The sequence below is a fragment of the Molothrus ater genome, chromosome 12 (assembly GCF_012460135.2).
Source record: "Molothrus ater isolate BHLD 08-10-18 breed brown headed cowbird chromosome 12, BPBGC_Mater_1.1, whole genome shotgun sequence".
Lineage (NCBI taxonomy): Eukaryota > Metazoa > Chordata > Aves > Passeriformes > Icteridae > Molothrus > Molothrus ater.
Window position 1 is genome coordinate 3,732,687 of NC_050489.2, and position 21,949 is coordinate 3,754,635.

A 21,949-nucleotide genomic window follows, 5' to 3' on the forward strand; every position below is an offset into this window, starting at 1 on the left:
AAAGGTGCCAGCCATCTGAGGCCACTTGCCACGGGACATTTGGGCGTTAAGGAGCCGCGGGGACTGGAGGCGTCAGGCCAAGCTGCGGTGGGACAGGGTCAGGTGTGGCGCGGCGTTCTCAGGACAGAAGGGAGGACAGATGGTATTCCCAAATGGAAAGGGCCAAGGCCAGAGCTAGGCAAACAGAAAGCTTTAGCTATCATCTGGCTTAACATAAGGACTCAGAAACAGCAAGGTATGTGAGGAATGTGTGCAGGAAAAATAAGGCTGAGAGCAGGGTTTGGGTGGGAACAAAGCACCTTGTCGCCATCACAACCACAGGTGGAGTTGGGGGAGGCTTTGCATCTGGGAACGTGGTTTCCTCCTTCCTAGACTGTTAACAGTGAAACAGCACCAGAAATACCTAAAATTCTAATTGCAAATTCATATGGAGATTAACTGGAGATAAATGCATGAAGCTGTCTAAGAATGGCTTGAGTAGTCCCACGGTCTGGATGTTTTTTCCTAATGTGAGTCTTTGTGAGACTGAATGTGGGTTTATCTCTTCCCATCTGTAAAAACAAGTAGAGCTGTATATTTTTTTCTCCCAAGACATTAAACAAAATTAGATATTAAAGACTGTTAAATCAGCCTGGTGAGGAATGCAATAAATGATACAAAAAGGACCAATGGCGCTGTGACCAGGAAGGATTTAGATCAAGATTCAGGCAGGTTCCTGAGCTCTTTCCTTACATCAGCTGGTCATAATCAGTGGATTAAAATAACCTTACTGTTGGAACCCAGGCTTGTCTGCAGTTTTCAAACAGCAGTTCACTCCAGCATACTGTGGGATGGTACCAAAAGGTAAGCAATGAAAAGTCATTTGTGCACAGTTGCAGCACAAATATAAACAGAGACAAAATTAGCAAATCAAATAGAATAAAAAAGCAGCAGTAAAGAATAAACAGAAACATAAAAGAAGCCATCTGGAATCAAAGATACTCAAATGACATGGTAGGAAACTGAGGCAGACAAAAGCAGAGATTACACTCTAAAATGAAATTGTCAGGGATATTATTGCTTTAATTCCGTTTGAATCTGGTTATAAAACTGCAGCTGAGAAGTGTGAGCAGTAATGTTCTTTGACAGTTACTCCAGAGGCTTCAACTTACATGATTCCTGGATCTTAAATGGAACCTTTGTCATCCACGGACATGTCTGTTTCCCTTCTGAAAGTGTTCCAAGGACTGGCATTATGGCAAGGGCATCAGCTCTGTGCCCCAATTTGTCATTATCCTGAATAATAATGCAGAATATTTGATTCTGCTCTTCCCCACTGTGCACTTATAATTCCCATTACTAAAGAAGGGACCAACCTATTCGCTGAGAAAATAAAAGATTGAAATATTAAATTGAAATTAAATTCACTTTATTAATCCTGTGTTGTGGGCAAGTGAATCAAATCAATTTATAATAGTTTAATTAGGAAAGACCCTTTAAACTGTGGGTCAACAATAAACATGTTCATTGTCCATGATGTGTCAGAGCACATCAATACACAGAAAAACTTTCTGTAACTCCTAAAGAGGTTCATGTTTTTAAGAAAAAAAACATCCCTGCAAAGCCATGTACAGAAAGCAACACCTGAAGAGTAAGGTGCATTACAGTTTTTGAAAGCATTTTGGAGCCCAGCATACAGTTTTTGATATATATATATAAAATGGTTGTAAAAGTCACTAAAACCCTTCCATACTTTCACAGAATGAGTGAGAGCTTTTTAGAAGCCAGCAGTTTCAGAAAAGAGTCATAAAAAGCTGAAAATTCCATCTCAAAGTCCATTAAATGGGGTCTGCCTCATAAATGAGGAATTTTATTGCAAGGCAAAGGTAAAAAATAGAAGAAGAACCTGAAGCATTAGGACAGTGCTGGTGTCTGTGAAACATCAGGTGAAAATCAGTGAGGCACCCTTAAAAGAAAAGATTCCAGAGTTAGGACAGGGAAGGGTGATGCAAATTTTCCAATGAAGTTTTAAGGACAGATGATTCTTTTTCCCTTGAAACAAGTACAGGGTAATTCCCTTGTAATTACATGAGGATGAATTAATTACTTTCTAACAAACTCAAATAAAAACTTGACGACATAATACTGCCTTCTCTTGCCTTAATTAAAAATGTCCAGGAGCATTTTCATAATGTGTAGATGCTTCCCCACATGAAATATCTTTATATTTATGCTTTTTTTTACTGGTACTAGGAAATTGGGATTACAGCTCCTCCCACTGATGAGGGATCTATTATGGGCTGTTGTGTATCAAGTTGTGCATCAGCACCACACACCTGAGAGGGCTGGAAGTGCCCAACCCTCCTGCAGAGGAAAACCAACAGCTTTCTGCTTATCTGGGCATGGCCCAGCCCCAAGTGCAGGGTGCACTCTCCTGATGGTGAACACATGGAATTCTTTGTGCTGAGCAACCTGTTGTTTTGGCTGCCATGGGTTTGCCAGGTAGCTGAGTGAGAGCAGGTGAGACAGCTCCCATCTGCACAGGAGGCTCTGGATCTGCTCAGAATTGCAAAGCAGCTTCACCAACCTCACTCCCAGCCTTTGTCCATGCATTAAACCCCTGGCTGCTAATGCAGTTTGGAGCCAAGGACTTGCTAAAAAAACCTTGTTTGAAATATGCTGAACAAAGAATTATGGAGTAGGAAAATTTAATAAGAGTCCCACGCTCCTGGAGTTGTGTTCCTGCAGTTTCTCTGGCATGGATTTTAATTATACATGTTTGCAATGTATATACATGAAAGACTATAAATGCATTTTATGCCCTTGGATAGTGTGTTGGCAAGATTTTAGATGTGCATTAGTGAAAACAATGTTAATTTTGTGGCAGCAGCCAGTGTGTGCCGTTCCTGTTAGTCCTGGCTTCATTGACTACCATCTGTATTATCAGATAGAACAGCAAAGGAATTAATAAAGACTAGAAATTGCTCTAGTCTGAGGGTTCATTTGGAATGAAGGAAATTTTTTAGGGAAAAAAATGATCTGTGCTGAGGCAACAGGGGAGCTATTAGTATGGTATTAATACAGGGCATCTGCATCACCATTAAAACTCAGAGCTGCTCCAAAGCCACTCCTGTCTCCATAAATCCAGGCATGAATTTGGTGATGGACTTGCATCTGCTGCTTTAAGAGAGAGAGGTGTGTGGATTTATAGTCCCCCAGGCAGGGCAGTGATGGAGGAAGATGATTTCACTTCCTTTGAAGTCTAATGAAGTGAATCTCACATAATGGAAGTGATTTTACCTCTCTCTGAACAAGATGAGGTTCTCCAGTAAATGTGTTTGTTTGTTTTGGGGTGCTCTCTGGCAGTGGGACACTGGGGCAGATACAGACATTTTCTGTTTCAAGCAGAAATTCTTGTTGCATCTGGATGTTGCTCTGAAAAAGGTCAGCTTTCAAGTATAGGTGCAGCAAATAAAGCTGCAGATGTGGAAAGCAGTTTCATATTTACATTTGTGAGGCTTTTTGAGCAGAAAGCACTATTCATTTCTCATATTCATTATGCCCTTCTATCATTCACCTAGATCCTATATAATTATGTGTTTAATGATCTTCACCCTTCACACGAACACAGCTTGCTGAAGCTTGACTCTTGCAGTAAATTATCATTCATGTCTGGTAGGAGAGAGGAAATATTACTGGGGAAAAATGCTGTGCTATCTGACTGAAGATTTCAGTCTGTGATATAACTTTGTAGTAGGTGATGATGACCTAATCTTAAATCTAAACAATAAAGTGATTTTGGAGAAGTGGCTCTTCCATAGGAAATTTGTTATTATATTTTGATATTAGAATGCAAGGACTTCAAAACCTAGAAAAGTTATCTTAATTATTTAAGTCAGTTTGGATGCTCCCCATAGATTGTAGTAAATGCCACATTTGTGTCTTGGGTTTTTTAATTAAAAAACTAAAAACTAAAAAAACCAACAAACTAAAAAAAAAATCCCACTTATATAAATCTATATATCCCACCTATAAATCTTTGGGTAAAAAAACTGATTTTCCACTCATCAGCCTTAGTTTCAACTTTAATATTATAAAATGTTCCTATCTCTTGTACTTTATGTTTAGCCCTTTACCTTGTAGTGTTTCAAATAGCAATACTTGAATAACAAATAGCAATTCTTGCTTTTGATACAATGGAATTTAACTTATTAGAGGAAATCTTATTAATGGTAATCATACACATTTTTATCATTTTAACTGTTGGTATATCACTGGAACTACAAAGGTTTTATAGCTCTGCATTAATATCTACCAGAACTGATTTATGAACCACAACTGCTCTTGGATATTATGGGTAAAACCTGAGATTACACAGACAGCCTCTCTTAGTTATTAGCAAATAGCAAATTCTAGAATGTTTAAGCCTTCTCAAATATCTATGTGGGATATCTGGTTTATTCTTAAAAGTTCAGATTTTAGCTTTTTGTTGTGTGGCTGGGTGAGCTGAGATGTTCCCAGTTCCTCTGCTGAGCTGTGGGTGTCCAGACAATGCTGTGATATTACATCACTCAACTCAGCTCTGAACATGCTGCCAAAACCTTCATATGCAATGTTAATGCCATATAGATTTTATTCAGGGAGCAAACAGATGCTTGAATTATAAACAATCTGTTTAAAACACAGATTCTGGATTGATCTTTACAGGCTCTGGGGCCCTGAAGTTAAGGGTCATAAGGACAATAATCTTAAAGGCAAAAGGAGTTGTGTTAACTTTCTGAGCAGACCAAAGTGTGACAGCAACCAAGAGGAGAGGGCAGTGGCTCAGTAAATGGGGCTGATTGTTCTCAAGCAGGAGCTGATGGCAGGTGCAAAAAGAAAAGCAGAAGATTGAACTTTGGAAAAGGGACTCAGCTGTCACTTGACATCTCTGTGTACGTTCCTGTGGGCTGGGTAGGAAGAGTGAACTGGATTGAGTCATCCATATTCACAGCTAAAGTGCTCTGAAAAAGTTGTTAAAACAATGGTGGGGTAATAAAATGCTGCCCAGCAAAACAGAGAGGATGAGTTTACACCTCGTGTGGTTCGTGGGAGTTGTGCCATTATTGCAGAGCAGGGAATGCACTGGTGGCCAGGATTGCACTGGGAATGCACTGGTGGCCAGGATTTTGTGTCTGTAACAAACCAGATCAACAGGCAAATCAGGCCTGGCGGCTGCTGTTGTCCACTGTGCTCATTGAACAGACAGAGCTTTGTGTTTGCTGAGCCCTTGAACAGCTGAATTCCTGAACAGGTGAGCTGCAGATACAACTGCTCGTGACCAATTGTGGACAGAAGGACCTGCAGAGCCACTTGTGCCATAAGAATCTCCTGTGGTTTGGCTGTAGCTAGTGTTACAAGGCTTTTTTCCACACCTATTTTAATATCCTAATGCCAGCTCTTATTCTAAATGATGCTGCTGCTTGGCCCTGGCAACCCCTGCTATCAATTGAGAGTAAAATGCATAACCAGCAACAACTTCTGTTGAGCTGTCTGCACAGAATGAGCAAACAGGTAAAAGCCTTTAGTGCTGGTTGTAACTCATGCTGCAACCTAAGCAAGTTGTACATATTTCCTTCAGACTGTCTTTTGTGAGGCAGAGATAAATAATAATAGATGCAAGTTACGTTTTTAATGACGTTATTCACTTCTTATTGATCATATTGAGTGTGTTGGACCTAACAGTAAACAGAATTTAAACCCCTATTACTGGGTATTCAAGTTATTGTCCTGTATTTTTGAATGTGTTGATAGTGTTACATATGATCCAAGCAATTCCCATTCTCACAACTTAAAAATTATTGGAGATAATCTGATATGCAGTATTTGGCTCTGAGCCTACCAAAAATCAATGAAAGTCCTTTGTCCCCTGGTTTTTAATTAATAGAAACATTAAAAATAAATAATGTATTTCTCATACTGCTTCTGTTTATTATAATTCTCTCTTGTTTTTTGAAAAGCCAAACACAAATTTAATAATTTTTTTTTTTTCCTGAGAGGCTTTGAGGAGAACGGGAAGATGTGTGCAAGGGTTCTTCTACCAGGGCATGTACTTTTGGAATAAAGATCTTAGAACCTTTTAAGTTCTGCAAAGATCTGAGTTGTGATAGGGTTTTTAATTTCTCTGACTGCTGTCTGTGACAAGATTCCATAGATGCCAGTGTTCAACCATTTCCAGTCACCTGGAAATAAGTTGAAAGTAATAACTAAAAATAAGAGGTTAGATTAAAACATATGTTATGGTTAACCCTTCCCTCACCCTTTGATCTAATAGGTTAAGGACATTTTGTACTTGTTCATTTGGGCTGATAATGATTCTGAAGGCATTTACATTTTAGAATGGGGATTTAAAGTATATATAACAGCTGCTTTTTAAATAGAAAGTCTAATTATGCCTATGATTGCATCAATTTTTGATTAGTATGCATACAAATCCCTGCTCTCCATGTGTATTCAAGCTGAGCTGTGGATCAGTGGTGCTGGGATTGAAGCACAAAGGATCAGCTGACAAAATGTATAGTTAGACCAAAGCAAAAAAAAAAAAACAAAAACAAAAAAAACCAAAACCCAAAAATCTGTGTGTATGTTTTTTGTCTCTAAAATGCCTTTTTTTTTTTTCCCCTTATTCTCCTTTTTAGCTACACACAGACCTGGATCCTGGCAGCAGCAAAATCAAATATATCCTGTCAGGAGATGGAGCTGGAACCATCTTTGTGATCAACGACAAGACTGGAGACATCCACGCCATGAAGAGACTGGACAGGGAGGAGAAGGCTGAGTACACCCTGACAGCCCAGGCCGTGGACAGGGACACAAACCAGCCCCTGGAGCCCCCCTCAGAATTCATCATCAAGGTCCAGGACATCAATGACAACGCTCCTGAGTTTGTGGAGGGCCCCTACCACGCCACGGTGCCAGAAATGTCTGTTGTGGGTACGTATGTGTGAGCTCTCCCTGCTCACAGCCTGGGCTGTGCCAGGAGGCTGTTGAGTTGGTGATGAATAATAAGGTATTTATTATGTTGTTAGCATTCATTTGCATATTTTCAAATCTTTTCTTGGCTGGAGCTTTCATCTGCAGCACAATAGTCGAGTCCCTCAGTAGTAAGGAAATGATTAACAGCTGTATTAATGTCTCTGTCCAACAACACTTTAATGGGCTAAATTTATATTTCCCTTCTGACACTGCAGTCAGAGAATTGTTATTGAGAAAGATTTATCAAGATTTGCTCCAGCGTGATGCTTTAATCCTATTGATATTTTGTTGATGTTTAATTATCTGTTTGTTGTTTTCCTACACTTGCAGGGCATTGATACATACTTATTTGTTTTCCTCTAAGTGCAACTGTAATCAGGGAAAAACACTGAAATGAAAGATGCTGTGTCTGGGAATTGATGGTTAGGCTGTAGAGTGGACTTAACCAATTAGCCACAGGATTTGCATGGATGATGGAAGGGAAAAGCAGAGAAAGCTGTGGAAAAAGATGGTGAAAAGGGAAATTACTGTGTGAAAGCAGAAAAGAGAAAGGAGAAGAACATAATCTTCTTAATATATTTTACTTATATTTATTCATTTTGTCGGATTAGTGTGAATCTATTTCTTCATGGATTAATATATTAGAATCTTTTCTGCATAGTTTGGCCCTGTGTGTGCAAGTGAAGATCCTTACAGAGGCAGATATTGACTCTCCCCAGGACACAGAGAGAGTGCAGCTCGTGATCAGCTGTCACTGAAACCAAAGGGAAGCAAACCCACCAAATCAAGAGAACACATTTTAGAGCAATACAAAAATTCAGCATGAGCAAAGGCATCAAAATCTGGCCATGAAATGCAGAGGAAATTCTAATGCATTTTAGTGTTAGGTTGAGGATAATGTGCTTTTGAGTGATTTGTCTACATCTGTCAAAGCAAGGTAATTGAAGGAGTGCCAAGGCACTTTGTAGAATAAAGCAACATCCTATCACAGAGTTTCAAAAACATCACTCTTTCTGGTTTGGAGAGTTTATCTAGCTAAAAAGAGGAGAAATGTGAGGAGCCAGACCCATCCTCTCACTCACAGCACAGAGAGTTCCATCAAGTCAATGTCAAATACAAGTGTGAGTGCATGGTCATACCTGAGGCTTCACCTTTTAAATCAACTCTGCTCCAACAGATTTTCAAATCTTCATTGTGCCAAAAATGATATGTGAATTTTTGAGCCTGCATTTCAATTCTTTTACCAAACCATAGCTTTTATACGTTGAGTTACTTTTAATTATAGAGCAGCACAAACATAATATGGACCTGCTTTCAGAAGATATTTCAGCCAAGCTCTAGGTGAGCAAATGACTTAATTAAATAAAATGAAAAAACCCAAACAAAACAGTATGGGAGAAGGAGGAAGGAAAATTGAATGCTGTCACTCCTTATGTAAATAGGATTTATGTAGTATTCTAGGAGAAAAAGGAGAAAGATATGTGCAAGAAAAGAAAAGATGGTTTCTGATCACAAAACAGATATAAAAATATTTATTTCTGTGCATATTTATATTCTGTGATAAAGACATGGCCTTTATCCAAGCAATATTCACTGTAAAGAAGAGGAGAAAAAATACCCCAAAATTGAAAACTTTGAGAGGAAACTAATCAGGAGATGAGGAAAAATCTAATAAATTGTTAACATGAGGTTTAAAAGATGGTAAATGCAATGAGAGTAAGGGAATAAAAGAGAACAGAAGATGAAATCTTAGTGAAAGAGAGGTAAAGTAAGAACGGAGAAAGAGTGAAAGAGGAGGGAAAAGTCTGAAGAAAGGTAATGAGAGATGAATTATAAGTTAAAACTTCATCTAGGAAAACAATTATAGAGGATTATAGAGGTCATTGTAGCAGAAATGACCAATGGCTGGATGTAGTTTAGGGAATAGCAAAAGGAGCTGGCTCCACAGGAAAATGTTTCATCTGTTCCCCAAGCATTTTGGGGAAAAGAGAGACACTGAACTGCCTCTGAAATGATCAAGTTCCAGGTTCTTATGGTTTGCTATGCTGCATGAAAGAGTTTTGTCCAGAAACAAGTGTGTTCTAACAACAAAAATGATCGTTACCATGATTAAAACAATCTGTGAGGTAGAGATTTGCAATAGATTGTCTGACAGGTCTGGGGTTCATTACTGTAACTGAGAGTTTTGCACATTTATCCCTTAGGACCCCTGGCCCTTCCAGGTGTTTTACAGGACATTCCTAGGGGTGCAGGTTTCCAAGCTGCTGCTCTACAGAAGCACCAATGTGCACTCCTGCTCTTTTGTTGAGAAACAAAACCTATTTCTCTGCAGTTGCTTCAAAACTCAGAGAATGTTCCTGATTGCATTAATGGGACATGAGTGAGTGGGAAGGCTCTGAAGTAGAGGCAGTGGAGTCTGTCTTAAACTCTGATGGAACCAAATGTCAAGGCTGGAAAGTGGAATATGAGAGTGTTACCCTTCATTAATGTTGCTGTTACTATTTCCTTCTGCTTTCTTCCCTTCACCCACAGGTAGCAACATCAAAAGATGAAGGAAAAGATTCTCTGTAAATTATTTCAGGTTTTTTGAAGTTTTTTTTTAGTCCTCTTAAAATTAGATTAGCTCTTCTGTAATGTTTACCAAAAAAAAATTGTCTCCTTGCAGAGTTCAAGGAATTTTTACTTTCCCCCTGCTAAGAGTATTTCACTTCCATTATCCACTTACTTAATTCCCTTAAAGAGATCTCCACCCACTGCCAATTTCTTGCCTTGACTTTTGTACAACACAGACATCACTAGGCAGTATTCTTATGCAGGATAAAACAAAGTTCTGCTGAACCTTTTCTTTCCTCAAAATGCTTATATCAATTTTCTCCTCTGAAACAGAAGAGGAACTCATATGCTCTCTATATATAGTGCTTATGTAATGAAGATGCAGTACAAGGCATTTTATTTTTGGGCCTCAGGGGAAGGCAATGCATGAAATACAGATGAAGGCTTTAACCTTTCATTGTTCTAAAGTTCTAACATGATGCAGTTTTTCTAATAGGTGCCTTAGACCTGGTCTCATGCTCCTGGCTAGAGGAGATGTATTATAGGAATGTCAGGTGTTATTTTGACTATCTAGAATGGGAATGAAACACTATGGGGTTGTGAAACTGGCTTCAAACTGACAGAGAGCAGGTTTAGATTAGAGATGAGGAAGGAATTGTTCCCTGGCAGGGTGGGCAGGCCCTGGCACAGGGTGCCCGGAGCAGCTGGGGCTGCCCCTGGATCCCAAGGCCAGGTTGGACACTGGGGCTGGAGCAGCCTGGGACAGTGGAAGGTGTCCCTGCCATGGCAGGGGTGGCACTGGGTGATCTTTAGGGCCCCTTCCACCCCAGTTCTGGGATTCTGTCCCTACCTGCAGTGTGTGCCAGCTCATGTGGGGCTCTGTGCGTGTGCCAGTGTCCAAGAGCCGCACGTAGCCACGGCTTCGTCCCCTGCTTGGTTTTTACTCTGTGTTTTGGTGCTCTCTGGAAAATCCTGCTTCCCTGCTGAAACAAAAGGATTTGCATGGCTCTCCTCCCACTCCTGGTGCACAGAGGATCAGTATTACCCAGAGCTCTCTCTGGGAGGAGCGCTGCTCACTTCTCAGCTGTCTGTGCAGAGCACACTCCCACACTCGCGCTCGCTGCTGGCCGCGCCACTGCGCTCAGAGTTATTCTGAAATCATTTCTTTCTCTCTCTGAGCAAAGACACCAGCACATTCCAGAAAAAAAAAAGTTTTAAGAACTAAACTGAATTTTTTACTGCAATTCCCACATAATCTACCATAATAAGCCATGCTCTCCACCTCCAAAAATGATGAATTTGCTTGTGAAAGCTAATAGTGTATATGGAGAATATGTTCTTTGGTGAAACTGTGCACTTTAATCTTTTAATTATGATATTAATTTTCTTAAAGAATTAAAGATCAAAAAGTGAGATCTGTGGAATTACTTCGTTATGGCAAGTATTACAAATAGAAAATAATTTAATTTTTTCTGTAAATCTTGTTTAATCACTTTTAAGCCTAAAAGAGCACACTAGGGTAGAAACTCAGCTAAAACCTTAAAAAAAAAAGGATTTATCTGTGCTTCTGGGAGTAAGAACCCCAAGACTCTATTTTTTTCCCTTCCCATTTTTCTGTGAGCTCTGTATCTATGCCTGCAACGAAGACAGAATATTATGTAAATGAATGAGCAAACTTAGAAGATCCATAAGGGTAATTGGAACGAGTTCTGTAGCTTATTTCAAGAAAAAAGGAAAAAAAAGAAAGAAAAGAGGAAAAAAGAAAACCGACACCGTCCCTTGAGCATGTTCTGTTTCTGTGTTACCTTCTCAGCTACACACAGATTCACGAATTTCCCAACACACGTGCAGGGGTGGTAATGGGAGCCAGAGTGGCTATTGTCTCCTGACAGCAGAGTTTTGGGAACCCTTTTTTCAGGAGAGGAATGAGGAGTGAAATCTCTTGATTTCGCTCTCGGCGAAGCCGGGAGTGTTTAGACAGAGAGTGTCGTGTTGAAAGACAGGAGACGACTGAAGCAGAGTGACAAACGTGTTAGTGAAATAAAAAAGGACACAGATGGAAAAAGAACAAAAGCCAGAAGGGAAGAGAATTCTCTCATAGTTTGCCTGAATTAAGGTAAACAGGAAAACTTTAATAATTTCCAAATATTAAGGCTTCTCCTGACAGTCATAAAAAATAGACACAGTGGCATTCAGAGTGACATTGCTCTAGAAATGCTTTTGTCTTTGCCACTTGAAAATGGTAACAACATGGAAAAGCTTAGATTAATAATATTTTTTGTCCTTAAACGCTTCCTTGAAAGGTCTTTACTGGAAAGGGCTTAGGCTTTCAGTTGAGTCAGAATATCAATTTTCAGTTTTGGCACAAGCACATCTACTTAGGAATGTTTTCCCTTGAATCAAGGTTTGCCCTTGATTACACCACTGCAGATAAGAAATTCTATCTTTTTTTTTTTTTTTTAAAGCAGAGCAGAGTTCTTTAGTCCAGCCAAGTGTATTAGGACCATTCTACATAGTGCAACTTTGTTTTCCAGTTCTCCCAAAGATATTTATTCTCTTCCACTTACAAATTGTTTGCAGAAGGCCAAAATCTGCTCCATATGAAATCAACACGCAATGTGTGACATGAATAGAGATAAAATAACTTGACAAATCAGAAAGTTGTGATAAAAAGCTGACCTGAAATGTCATCAAGATCAACCACACTGTCTTGCTGGGGTTTTTATCATTGATTTTTAAGGCACTGAGCATGACTGTTAAATCAATGATAGTTTGTCACAGAATTGTGGAGTAGGGGGTCAAGTACACATTAGCCCAAAGGGTAAATGCAAAGGCAGTGCAAAAGCTAAGAGAAAAAACAGCAGATCTTGTAAAATATGGCAACAGGATAACAGCTGTTAAAAAGAAAGTGTATTTTCATCTTGTCTTGCTCCTCCACTTGTTCCTGTTGTGCATAATCAGACACAGGAGCTGTGACACTAAAGAGTTTTATGTGAGATTTCTTTGGTGATTTTGTGTGTGTGCTTAAAATGGTCACGCACAACCTTCAGGAAGGCTCAGGACATTCAACATCAGGGCTGGCTGGCTGTTCCTTAAGCTGACTGGCTGTTGAGCCTTGAGAAAGCACAGTTCTGAGCACCTGCTGCTATTTCTGTACTTTTATTTCTCATGAGGTCGGATCAAAAATGTCATTATCTTTCTTACTGCTCTTACATGCTCATTATGAGCTCGAGGACCATGATGAAATGAATATTCTTTAGGGGTTTATAGGCTGATCCTTTAGTTATCCCCCTCTATATTGTTCTATTGTACTAAACCAGTTAATTGACAGTACAGAATTACTGAAATCTGTGGGATTCCTCCAAGTAGTTTGTGCCAATGGCAGGAATACTTGAGTGTTGAGGTTCTGAAGGCACTTTCTGGTCCTTAGGAGCAAGGCCTGACTTTCCCCCAGGGAGGGTGCAAGGTGAGGAGCTACTGATGTGTGCTGGTTCCTGAGACAAACACTGCTTTTCTTCCTCTCCATTCACTGGCAGTAATTTGTCACAAATTGTCCATTTTTTGCACACGTGCATTCCCTTGGCATGAAGGAAAGTTGTGCAGATGACATATAGTGAAGATAAACTTTGCAGGAGAAGTCTGCTGGGATCAGAACTGAGGACATACTTCCTTATGGAGTTCTTCCAAATAGAGAAATTCATCTTTCCATGATGTTCCAGTCTTGGGATGAGGACAGACAGAGCTGTCACATGTTGATCATCTGATGGCAGAGCAGATGAAATTTTGGCAGTCTCAGGTGAATGTCCTGTGTACCTACAAGAATCTGTCCTACTGTGGTTATTCCTCTTGACTCCTAGTCACAAACATCTTGTGCTTGTTGCAGATATTCTGCTTCTGAAATCCTTTGTGGTCGCCTCCATTTGTAGATATCAAATGTGTCACCGTGTTTGTGTTCTGTGACTGTGTGAAAATAAGCCTCTGACTCAGGTTTCTGATGCATTCTCTTCTGGTTAAAAGTTTAAATCTATTCTCAGCACGGATTTTTCACAATTTCCCCAAATGTAAAATTTTGAAGGGGAAAAAAAGTTGTTTCAAAGAGTGGTATGGTTTGGTTTTGCAGGCTTTGAAGTTGTGTTATCTCATTTTTCTAAGCAGCTTGGCTGGTGACATCAGCCCGTTGCTGCCTGGGAGATGATGCCTAAATGGAAAACAGAGGGATGAGAGGAAGTGGAGCAGCACAGGTTCCTGCCAGACTGATGCTCTGTGAAATGCCACAGAACTGGTCTGGAGCATAATCTCACCTTCCTCAATCACAGAAAATATAGACAAGGTCTCGCCACAAAAGGTAGAAAGTTCTAGGTGAGAAAATTAAGTTCAGTGTGGTAATATTTTCACAGAAACTTTGATTACTGTAATTTCTATTCCTCTGCTAGCATGAAGACTTGGCTTTGGAACATCAGGGACCAATACTCCTGAAATTCTTCATTAAGTGACCTGTGTCAGACATCTCTCCGATGGACACATTTGATGTTTGCCAAAATGAGATGCAATTCAGAATCCATTCTTTTTCTCTGGCACTGGTCATTCCCCACCCTGTCCTGAGCTGACACCTCTGTCTTTGGTTAAGTGCTGAATCTGCAGCTCTTGTTTTCCAGTGAGAACAGCTCACAGCTGCCTGTGGAGCTGCTGTCAGCAGGGCTTCCTCTGGAGCCAGCCCTGGGGCTGCTGGCAGCTGATTCAGCTGTGCCCCTCCCTGGGGCCCAGGAGGGCTCTGCTGCCATTTGCTGTCCCTGCAGTGGCCTGGGGGGGACAATATTTCAGAGGCTGCTTTTGCACCCTGGGTTACAGCTGCTGGCACTCCAGGCTTCACTCTGCCAAACAAAGCCAGCAGAGCATCAAAGCTGAGAGATGATATCAGCCACTTTCTGTTCTCACCACACAAAGTCATAAATGAAAGAATTTCTGCAGTAAACAGCCCAGGCTGGTTTATTATTTATTTCTATTTTTTTTACAATACACCTGAGCATAACCTGAAACTGCCATTGGAATCAATAAGACTTACAGTACCTTTTTTTTTCTGCTTGGTAATACAGTGTACAGTGATCATCCAATTTTACTGCTTTTGCCTGGGGACCTTGCAGAATGAATGCTGATGAAATAGTCAATTGATTAGAGACAAGCAGTCTTTCAAAAGTCCTGAACAGAAGAGGAGCTATTTCCCACTTCTCTCACAAATATCAATTAATATTCTATAGTGAGGGTGATATCTAAAGGGAGAATTAAAAAAAGCATGAAAGGAAAACATAATTCTTTAAGCCAAACATAAAATATGTTTTACCCTTCTGCTGTTGCCTGTGATGTTTCAAACCGTGTACTAATCCTAACAAACAGCCACCCAGGGGAATTTGCAAAGGAATACCTGCAGGGTCTCTAATGGCACCATCTCATAAGTTGTAGCAAGAAAGAACTGCCAGCCTTAAAGCTGAAAAGGAAGAAGAAGGTTCCTTCTTGTTAGATCCACACAGGTAAACCCAGGTAACATCAGCCAGGATAATTGCCAGGGAGGAATCCACATCCCTAAATCCAAATATGTATTTCCGTTGTAAACTATTTCTGATTCCAAAGTGCTGTGTTAAAGAGGCAGCATCAGAGTTCCAAAACAATTAGTTTATGCAGACAAGAAATGGTAAAATATGCAGTTGATTAGGTTTCCCAGGCACGCTTCCCCCAGCCTCATTATCCAGCTGTGAGGAGCGGGGCTGCCAGCCCGCTCTGCTCCTGCCTGCTCACACAGCCTCTTTCTCCAGGCATTGCCAGCTCCTCTCATACTTCTGCAGGCACACATTTGCATACAATATGTTTTTCCCATTTCCCTCACATGATAAGAAGCCCTTAAAACGGCACATGAGCAATCTGCACAAACACTGTTGTGTTACATGAGGCAGGTAATGCATTTGTGCAGAGGTTTTGACTCAAGCATGTACTGCATGACATTGACATTCTTTCAAGGTTTCATTAGCCTCCTAAAGGATCTACTCCAGCATTGAGAAATGTGTAACATTTGGGAGAAGCAGCCTGGATACCTCTTCTGCTTATGGAGATAAACATCATTTAGTGTTTCAAAGGTATGAAAGGATTATTTTTCTGTCGGAACCAAGAAACAGCTTCTTGCTTTTTCCTGCATGGTCCTACATAATTTACTATAGACCAAGCTGTTAGATTCTTCCAGATTCTTTCATTGAGCCAGATTTTTGGGTGCTAAAACCTTTGGTTTAGATTACCAACTCTTTAGGGGCAGTATCTGCCATTTCCTATTGGTCTGCAAGGTACTGGAAATCTCTTTCTGTGCATTTCAGTAAGATTGCAGTCAACTACTTATATAAAACAAAGTGGCAAAATTAGCAAGTGATGTTTTGTCACTCAAGTTTAATATCAAAAACAAAATATGCACTGTATGAGTAGCAGTTTATTTCAGAAAGTGTTGGCAGGTGTCTGTATGAGTATATAAGTGCACACAGGTGTTTAGACAGAGATGTATACAGGAGGAAATGGCCTTAAAGTGTTCCAGGGCAGGCTCAGGTTGGACATCAGGAGGAATTTCCCCATGGAAAGGCTGCTCAGGCCTTGGCAGGGGCTGCCCAGGGAGCTTTGCAGTGCCCATCCCTGCAGGTGTCCCAGGAAGGGCTGGAGGTGGCACTCAGGGCTCTGGGCTGGGGACAAGGTGGGCATCGGGCACAGCTGGGACTCCATGGGCTGGCAGGGATTTTCCAACATTAATAGTTCTATCATTCTGGGATTCTATGATGGAATTTAATGTAAACAAACCAGAAATTCTTGCAGGGTTCTCCTTGTCCTGTTTGGTGGAGTGTCAGCTTCACACGCCTGCCATTCCTGGAGGGCTGGAATTAGAGACTGAGACTTTTGTTGGGTACAGCCACCAAAGAGAGGAGGGCTGCAGTTTAGTCATTCTCATTAGCTGGCCAATTTCATTTCTGTTCCTCTCTGGTCAGCCAAAAAAGTGGGATTCCAGGAGAAGATGATTCTGTCTTCCTCCCTGAGGTAGAGCAGGCAGCTGGTGCAGCAAAGTATCTAATTTAGCCAGTCAAGCCTAAAACTGAGTTGTGTGAATAACCCTTTTTTCCTTCTTCCTTACCTTAATCATCATAAACAAGATCATGACAGCATCACACTATTTCACTACTTAGAGTCAAATAAATTACAGCTGGGAAAGACAAATTACCCTATTAGTTAATCTTCCTGTCTTCCTTGGGTTTTCCCTTGGAATACGTTATTCCAGCATCCTGTGCAAGAGAGTGAACTCTTCACTGAGGAGGATTCTGTTATTTCCCTTGGGAAGTTATTCCTCCTTGTGCAATTTCTCATTGCAAGGAAGCTTTTGTTGTTGTTTTTCTCTTTGCAGAAGATCAAGAAAAGTCTTGTATCTGTGTATTTATGTGGTTCTCATCACCAACATACCAGTATTACACCTGTACCATACACAAATTTTCTTTCTCATTTCTGCCTCTAGAAAGGATTGCATATTGTATTCTGCTATGGAAACAGCAGAACGCATGCTGGCCTTCCTGTTTGTCCAGCATGGCAAGCACAAGTTGCCCATTTTTCCCTCAGTGGAGTGTTCTGACCTGTATCTCTATGCTTTACCTCCGCTTAGGGTGTCATCTATTGCCTCATTCATTGAGGGTCCACTGGACACTTAAAAAGCAGAATTTTTTATTTTTTCATGCTTTCCTCCAAGTGTGGGAAGATGTGAAACACTTCCCCAAGCCTCTGTCATCTGTTCCCAAAGCAGTCCTTGACAATTTTTGTGGTTCTGAGGCTCTGTAGGTCAGGCAGCAGCAGCACCATGTGCTGGCAGCATTGCTTCCAGGGGGATTTACATCCTCTCCTCACAGAATCATGAAATCATGGAATTCCTGGGCTGGGGAGGAGCCTCAAGGATCGGTGAGTCCAATAAGCTCCTTGTCTCTCTTCTGTTTGTGTTTGTGTTTCCTGGCTCTTGGGGTCTTTGGGAGAGAGCTTTCCTGCCCTGTGGGATCTGATCCACACATTATACTTGTGGAGCTTTGGCAATGAAGTAGCTGTTAATAATAATAATAATAATAATACATTCAAATATGGGTGCAGAAGGTAGGGCTGAAATCATAACATATGATCTGCACAAGAACCCTTAAACACTCGTGCAACATTCCCACAATTTGTGTATGTATTTTATGTATCTGCATGAACACCAAGATATGCAATGATATTTTATGTGGGTAATTTGCATATGTTAACAAGTTCTGTAGAGCTTTAAGCAGATTCCTATTTCATATACATTTTCTTTATTTGGTTAGTGAAACCTCTAATTCATAGGTTTTGTGCTTAGAAATGGTCTCATGCAATAAAGCAGGATGATAAGGCTTAAAACAATGTTTTTGCATTTAAAAAAATGAGCAACAATGGAAAACAAATAAGAATAAGTTCCTTCAGCTTCGAGGCAGTCATAATTTACATGTCAAGAAGTTATGCAGGTTTTCATGAGATTATTGCAGTTTTATTCAATAAAAAATTGTTACCATGACAACAACTGTCATGCTACCTGTGAGATTATAGCAAAGAAGGACAGTGAAGAAAAGGCTTCATTTTGGAAAGAATGCTTATCTGACCTGCTGGCTACAAACAATGCTTTGTGTGACCACCCCTGGCTGCGGGGCTTCCATCAGCCCAACTCCAAAGCCAGCTGAAGGATTCAGCAGAGGATGTTCTTAGGGAAACAAAAGAGTTGGCAAATAATGGTGAGGCTCTGTTATGCAAATCCCCTCCTAATACCCCATCAGATCTTCAGAATGAAATGGAGAATTCACCCTGTCAAGATTTGGGAAGATTAGGAGAGAAATGGGATGAAGTTCACTTAGTCCAAGTGCCGAGTCCTGCACTTTGGCCACAATAACCCCTGCAGCGTTCTAGGTGTGGCTGGACAGTGCCCAGGAGGAAAGGGACCTGGGCGTGCTGGTTGACAGTCGGCTGACCATGAGCCAGCAGTGTGCCCAGGTGGCCAAGAAGGCCAATGGCATCCTGGCTAGTACCAGGAATAGTGTGGCCAGCAGGAGCAGGGAGGTCATTCTTCCCCTGTACTCAGCACTGGTGAGGCCACACCTTGAGTGCTGTGTCCAGTTCTGGGCCCCTCAGTTTAGGAGGGACACTGAGATGCTTGAGCGTGTCCAAAGGAGAGCAACGAGGCTGGTGAGGGGCTTGGAACACAAGCCGTATGAAGAACGACTGAGGGAGCTGGGGTTGTTCAGCCTGGAGAAAAGGAGACTCAGGGGTGACCTTATCACCCTCTTCAACTTCCTGAAGCGTGACTGTGCTGAGCTGGGGGTCGGTCTCTTTCTCCAGGCAGCAACAGACAGAACAAGAGGACACAGTCTCAAGCTGCGCCAAGGGAGATGCAAGCTAGAATTAAGGAGGAAGTTTTTCACAGAAAGAGTGGTCAAATACTGGAATCATCTACCCAGGGAGGTCGTGGAGTCACCATCCCTCGAAGAGTTTAAAAAAAGACTGGATGTGGCACTTTCTGCCATGATCTAGTTGAGGTGTTAGAACATGGGTTGGACTCGATGATCTTAAAGGTCTCTTCCAACCTAGAAATTCTGTGATTCTGTGAAAGAGTGAGTGAGACCAAAAAGGGCATCAGGAAAGCAAAAAAAAAACCAATCCCCAGAAGTCCCTGGGAAGGTGAGACAACATGGTCGCACCAGGTTTCATTATGGTCACGTTATTTATTTTTACCAGCCATTACAATGTTTCAACAAAATGGTTGTTCACTGAATATGGATTCATGTAAATTCTTGGCACCAACTATGCATTACCTCCTCTAGAACATTCAAATTTGATTTTTTGGAATTTTTTTTCTCCCAGTAGGCACATTTCACTGCCACACCAAAAGAATTTGCTTTCCTACTCCCTGTGGCAGCATATGCATTTTTCTTTCTGACTAATGTGCAGAATCTGTACCCTGACTTGCACATAAAACCACAGCCAAAACAACAGAAAAGCACAAGCTGAGCACACACATCTTATTTTTTATGATGGTTTTTAATCTTAGTTTGCCAACAAACACAGGCTTTCTCACCTGGCCATATTAAAATAGTCCCATTGTTAATTGTGTCTCTGATTGCTGGCCTGTTGTAAAGACAGAGTAAAACAATCTGACACTGACAGAGTAAAACAATCAGCAATGGCTAATGGTTAAAGCACATGAGAAGTGCTCATTAATTAACATCTGTTGAATCTCTGTGCAGTCTGTATTTATGGTGGGTAAATCCATATTTAAGAGTCATTAGCATTGCAAAAGTGTACCTGAGGAAAAAATACACAAAGTTTTTTAACAGAACATCTGAAAATTTGCCTCATCTCTCAAGAAAAAAAGAGTTTGGTTTACATAAGGCAACATTAGGTACATAAAGCAAAAAGAAACAGTGATTATGTTGTTGGGCCAGATTATATAAAACTGCAATATTATTGTAATTAGGACAACAGTGACTTGGACTACAATAGTGACTTTCTTATAAAAATGGCACCATTTCAAAATTATAGTCTCTGGCTAAATGAGTTTGTTGTAGCATTGACAGAGCAACAAACACAAGCCAAATGCAGTGAAAATTAAACACCAACAGAAACCTTAGCAGTTTATTTGCTGAGCAGAACCCAGAAGGTTGTTTTTCCAAGAGCATTTACTTAATAAATGCCCTTCCCTGCATTCTTACAGCTTTTTCAATGTGAAATTTTTATCTTTAAAACTTTAAGTGCATTATTATTGTAAAAAATATTTATGTACATATAGTTTATAACTGCAATGTCAGTAATGGACTAAAATCCTGCTTAAATATTGGTAATCCAAAGCTTGGAGAGTTCTGGTGTGGAGGTTGGCTAAGGAACAGCCATGGTGACTGTGAGTTCCTTTTTTTCTGCATTGCTTTTCGCCATCAGGAACCTCTCAGCTCTCCAAACCTTATTTTTGCCCAAGTTCTGTCACCTGTGGGAGTGGGATTGGTGAACTCTGAGCACACTGCAGGGGAGCCAGGGCAGCACTGACTTAGCAACATCACCAGCAGCTGCGGAGGGGACAGGGTTTGCTCCTAAATATACTGATTATTGCCAGTGTGAACAACATAATGTGGCGTGTTTCACACCTGCAGAAAATTTGATTCAAGGCATAAAGAAAAAAAAAATCAAATTAAAGGTGATAAAATTTAAACTATGCCAAAGCTTAGGTAATTTCAGTAGTGGAAGCAATTTCTTTAATTTCTGTTTCATGATCGCTCACATCTTCCCTAAACAATTTTCATCAGTAAGATGGTTGGGAGCAAATGACTGGATTTGACAGGCCTCAGAAGTGTGTGATGGTCTGAAATGAAGTGCTGAGTGGCACAAACTGGCTGGGGAAGAAATGGGTTTCTAGGAGGCAGGAGAATATTTCAGTTGCCCATTCCCTTCATTAATTTTATTAGGTGAGATTATAGTCACACTTCACTTTCCTGTAAGGGAAAGAAAAAGAAGATTATGCCTTTCCCCCCTGCCTCATGTGTACTGTGACTGGAAATACTGGCACACATATTGCCTATGTATTTTTAATACATTTATAAACTTCAGTTGAACTTGGGATCTCAATAAGTGATTGAATTATTTTATATCACAAGAAGAAAACCTTGGTAGCTTAGCATCAGGATTTGAAGCACTGTTAGACACTGATTAACTCTTTATTAGGGTGTATTCAACTTTAGTATCTAATGAGCTCTTAGTGCTTATCAAAGAATCAGCACATCCATTCAAGTCTGGGAATCCTGAAATAAATATCTATAGAAAGTCTTCAGGAATTCTCAAGTGAAGTAAGATAAGAATAGAAATTATATATCGAATCTTTCTAAACAAGCAATGTAATTATTTCTGAAGGCCTTTGAAATGAGAGCCAGCTAGGAAAATCAAACACAATCTCCAAGAAGTCAACAGTTTTATTTCTTTATTTTCCTTTGTATATAAAATATATAATGGAAACAAAATGAAACAGTCTTGATAAAATACTCCAACTAAAATTTTCACTTTGTGATGAGCCTTATCTTTTCCCAGCCCTGTCCCATTGTATGATGTTCTGCACAAACCTCTTCTGTCTTAGGAGATTACAAACCACCAGTTCTATGATAGCAGCCACAGAAATGAGCCCATCACTTGCTACATCAGCCTGAATCCAGCTGGAGGAAGCTCTGAGCCTGCATTCATGGCTGGTGTCACCCTGGGACAGCAGCCCTGGGCTGCAGGGAGCCTGGGTGTGCTGGGATGTGCTGGGCTGGTGGGGCTCAGCTCCAGAGAGTCCAGGGAGATCAGCTGGGCTGAGGGATGGCTGTGT

The 21,949-nt window shown here is 40.7% G+C and overlaps 1 protein-coding gene across 1 annotated transcript in view; it reads left to right on the plus strand.

Annotated features, from left to right (window-relative positions):
• Positions 1 to 21,949, plus strand: part of CDH8 (cadherin 8) — a 161,945-nt gene that overhangs the window by 52,139 nt on the left and 87,857 nt on the right. The window contains exon 3 of the mRNA XM_036390134.2: positions 6,657 to 6,951. Within this exon, the coding sequence (XP_036246027.1) occupies positions 6,657 to 6,951 (295 nt within the window). The remainder of the gene's footprint in view (positions 1 to 6,656; positions 6,952 to 21,949) is intronic.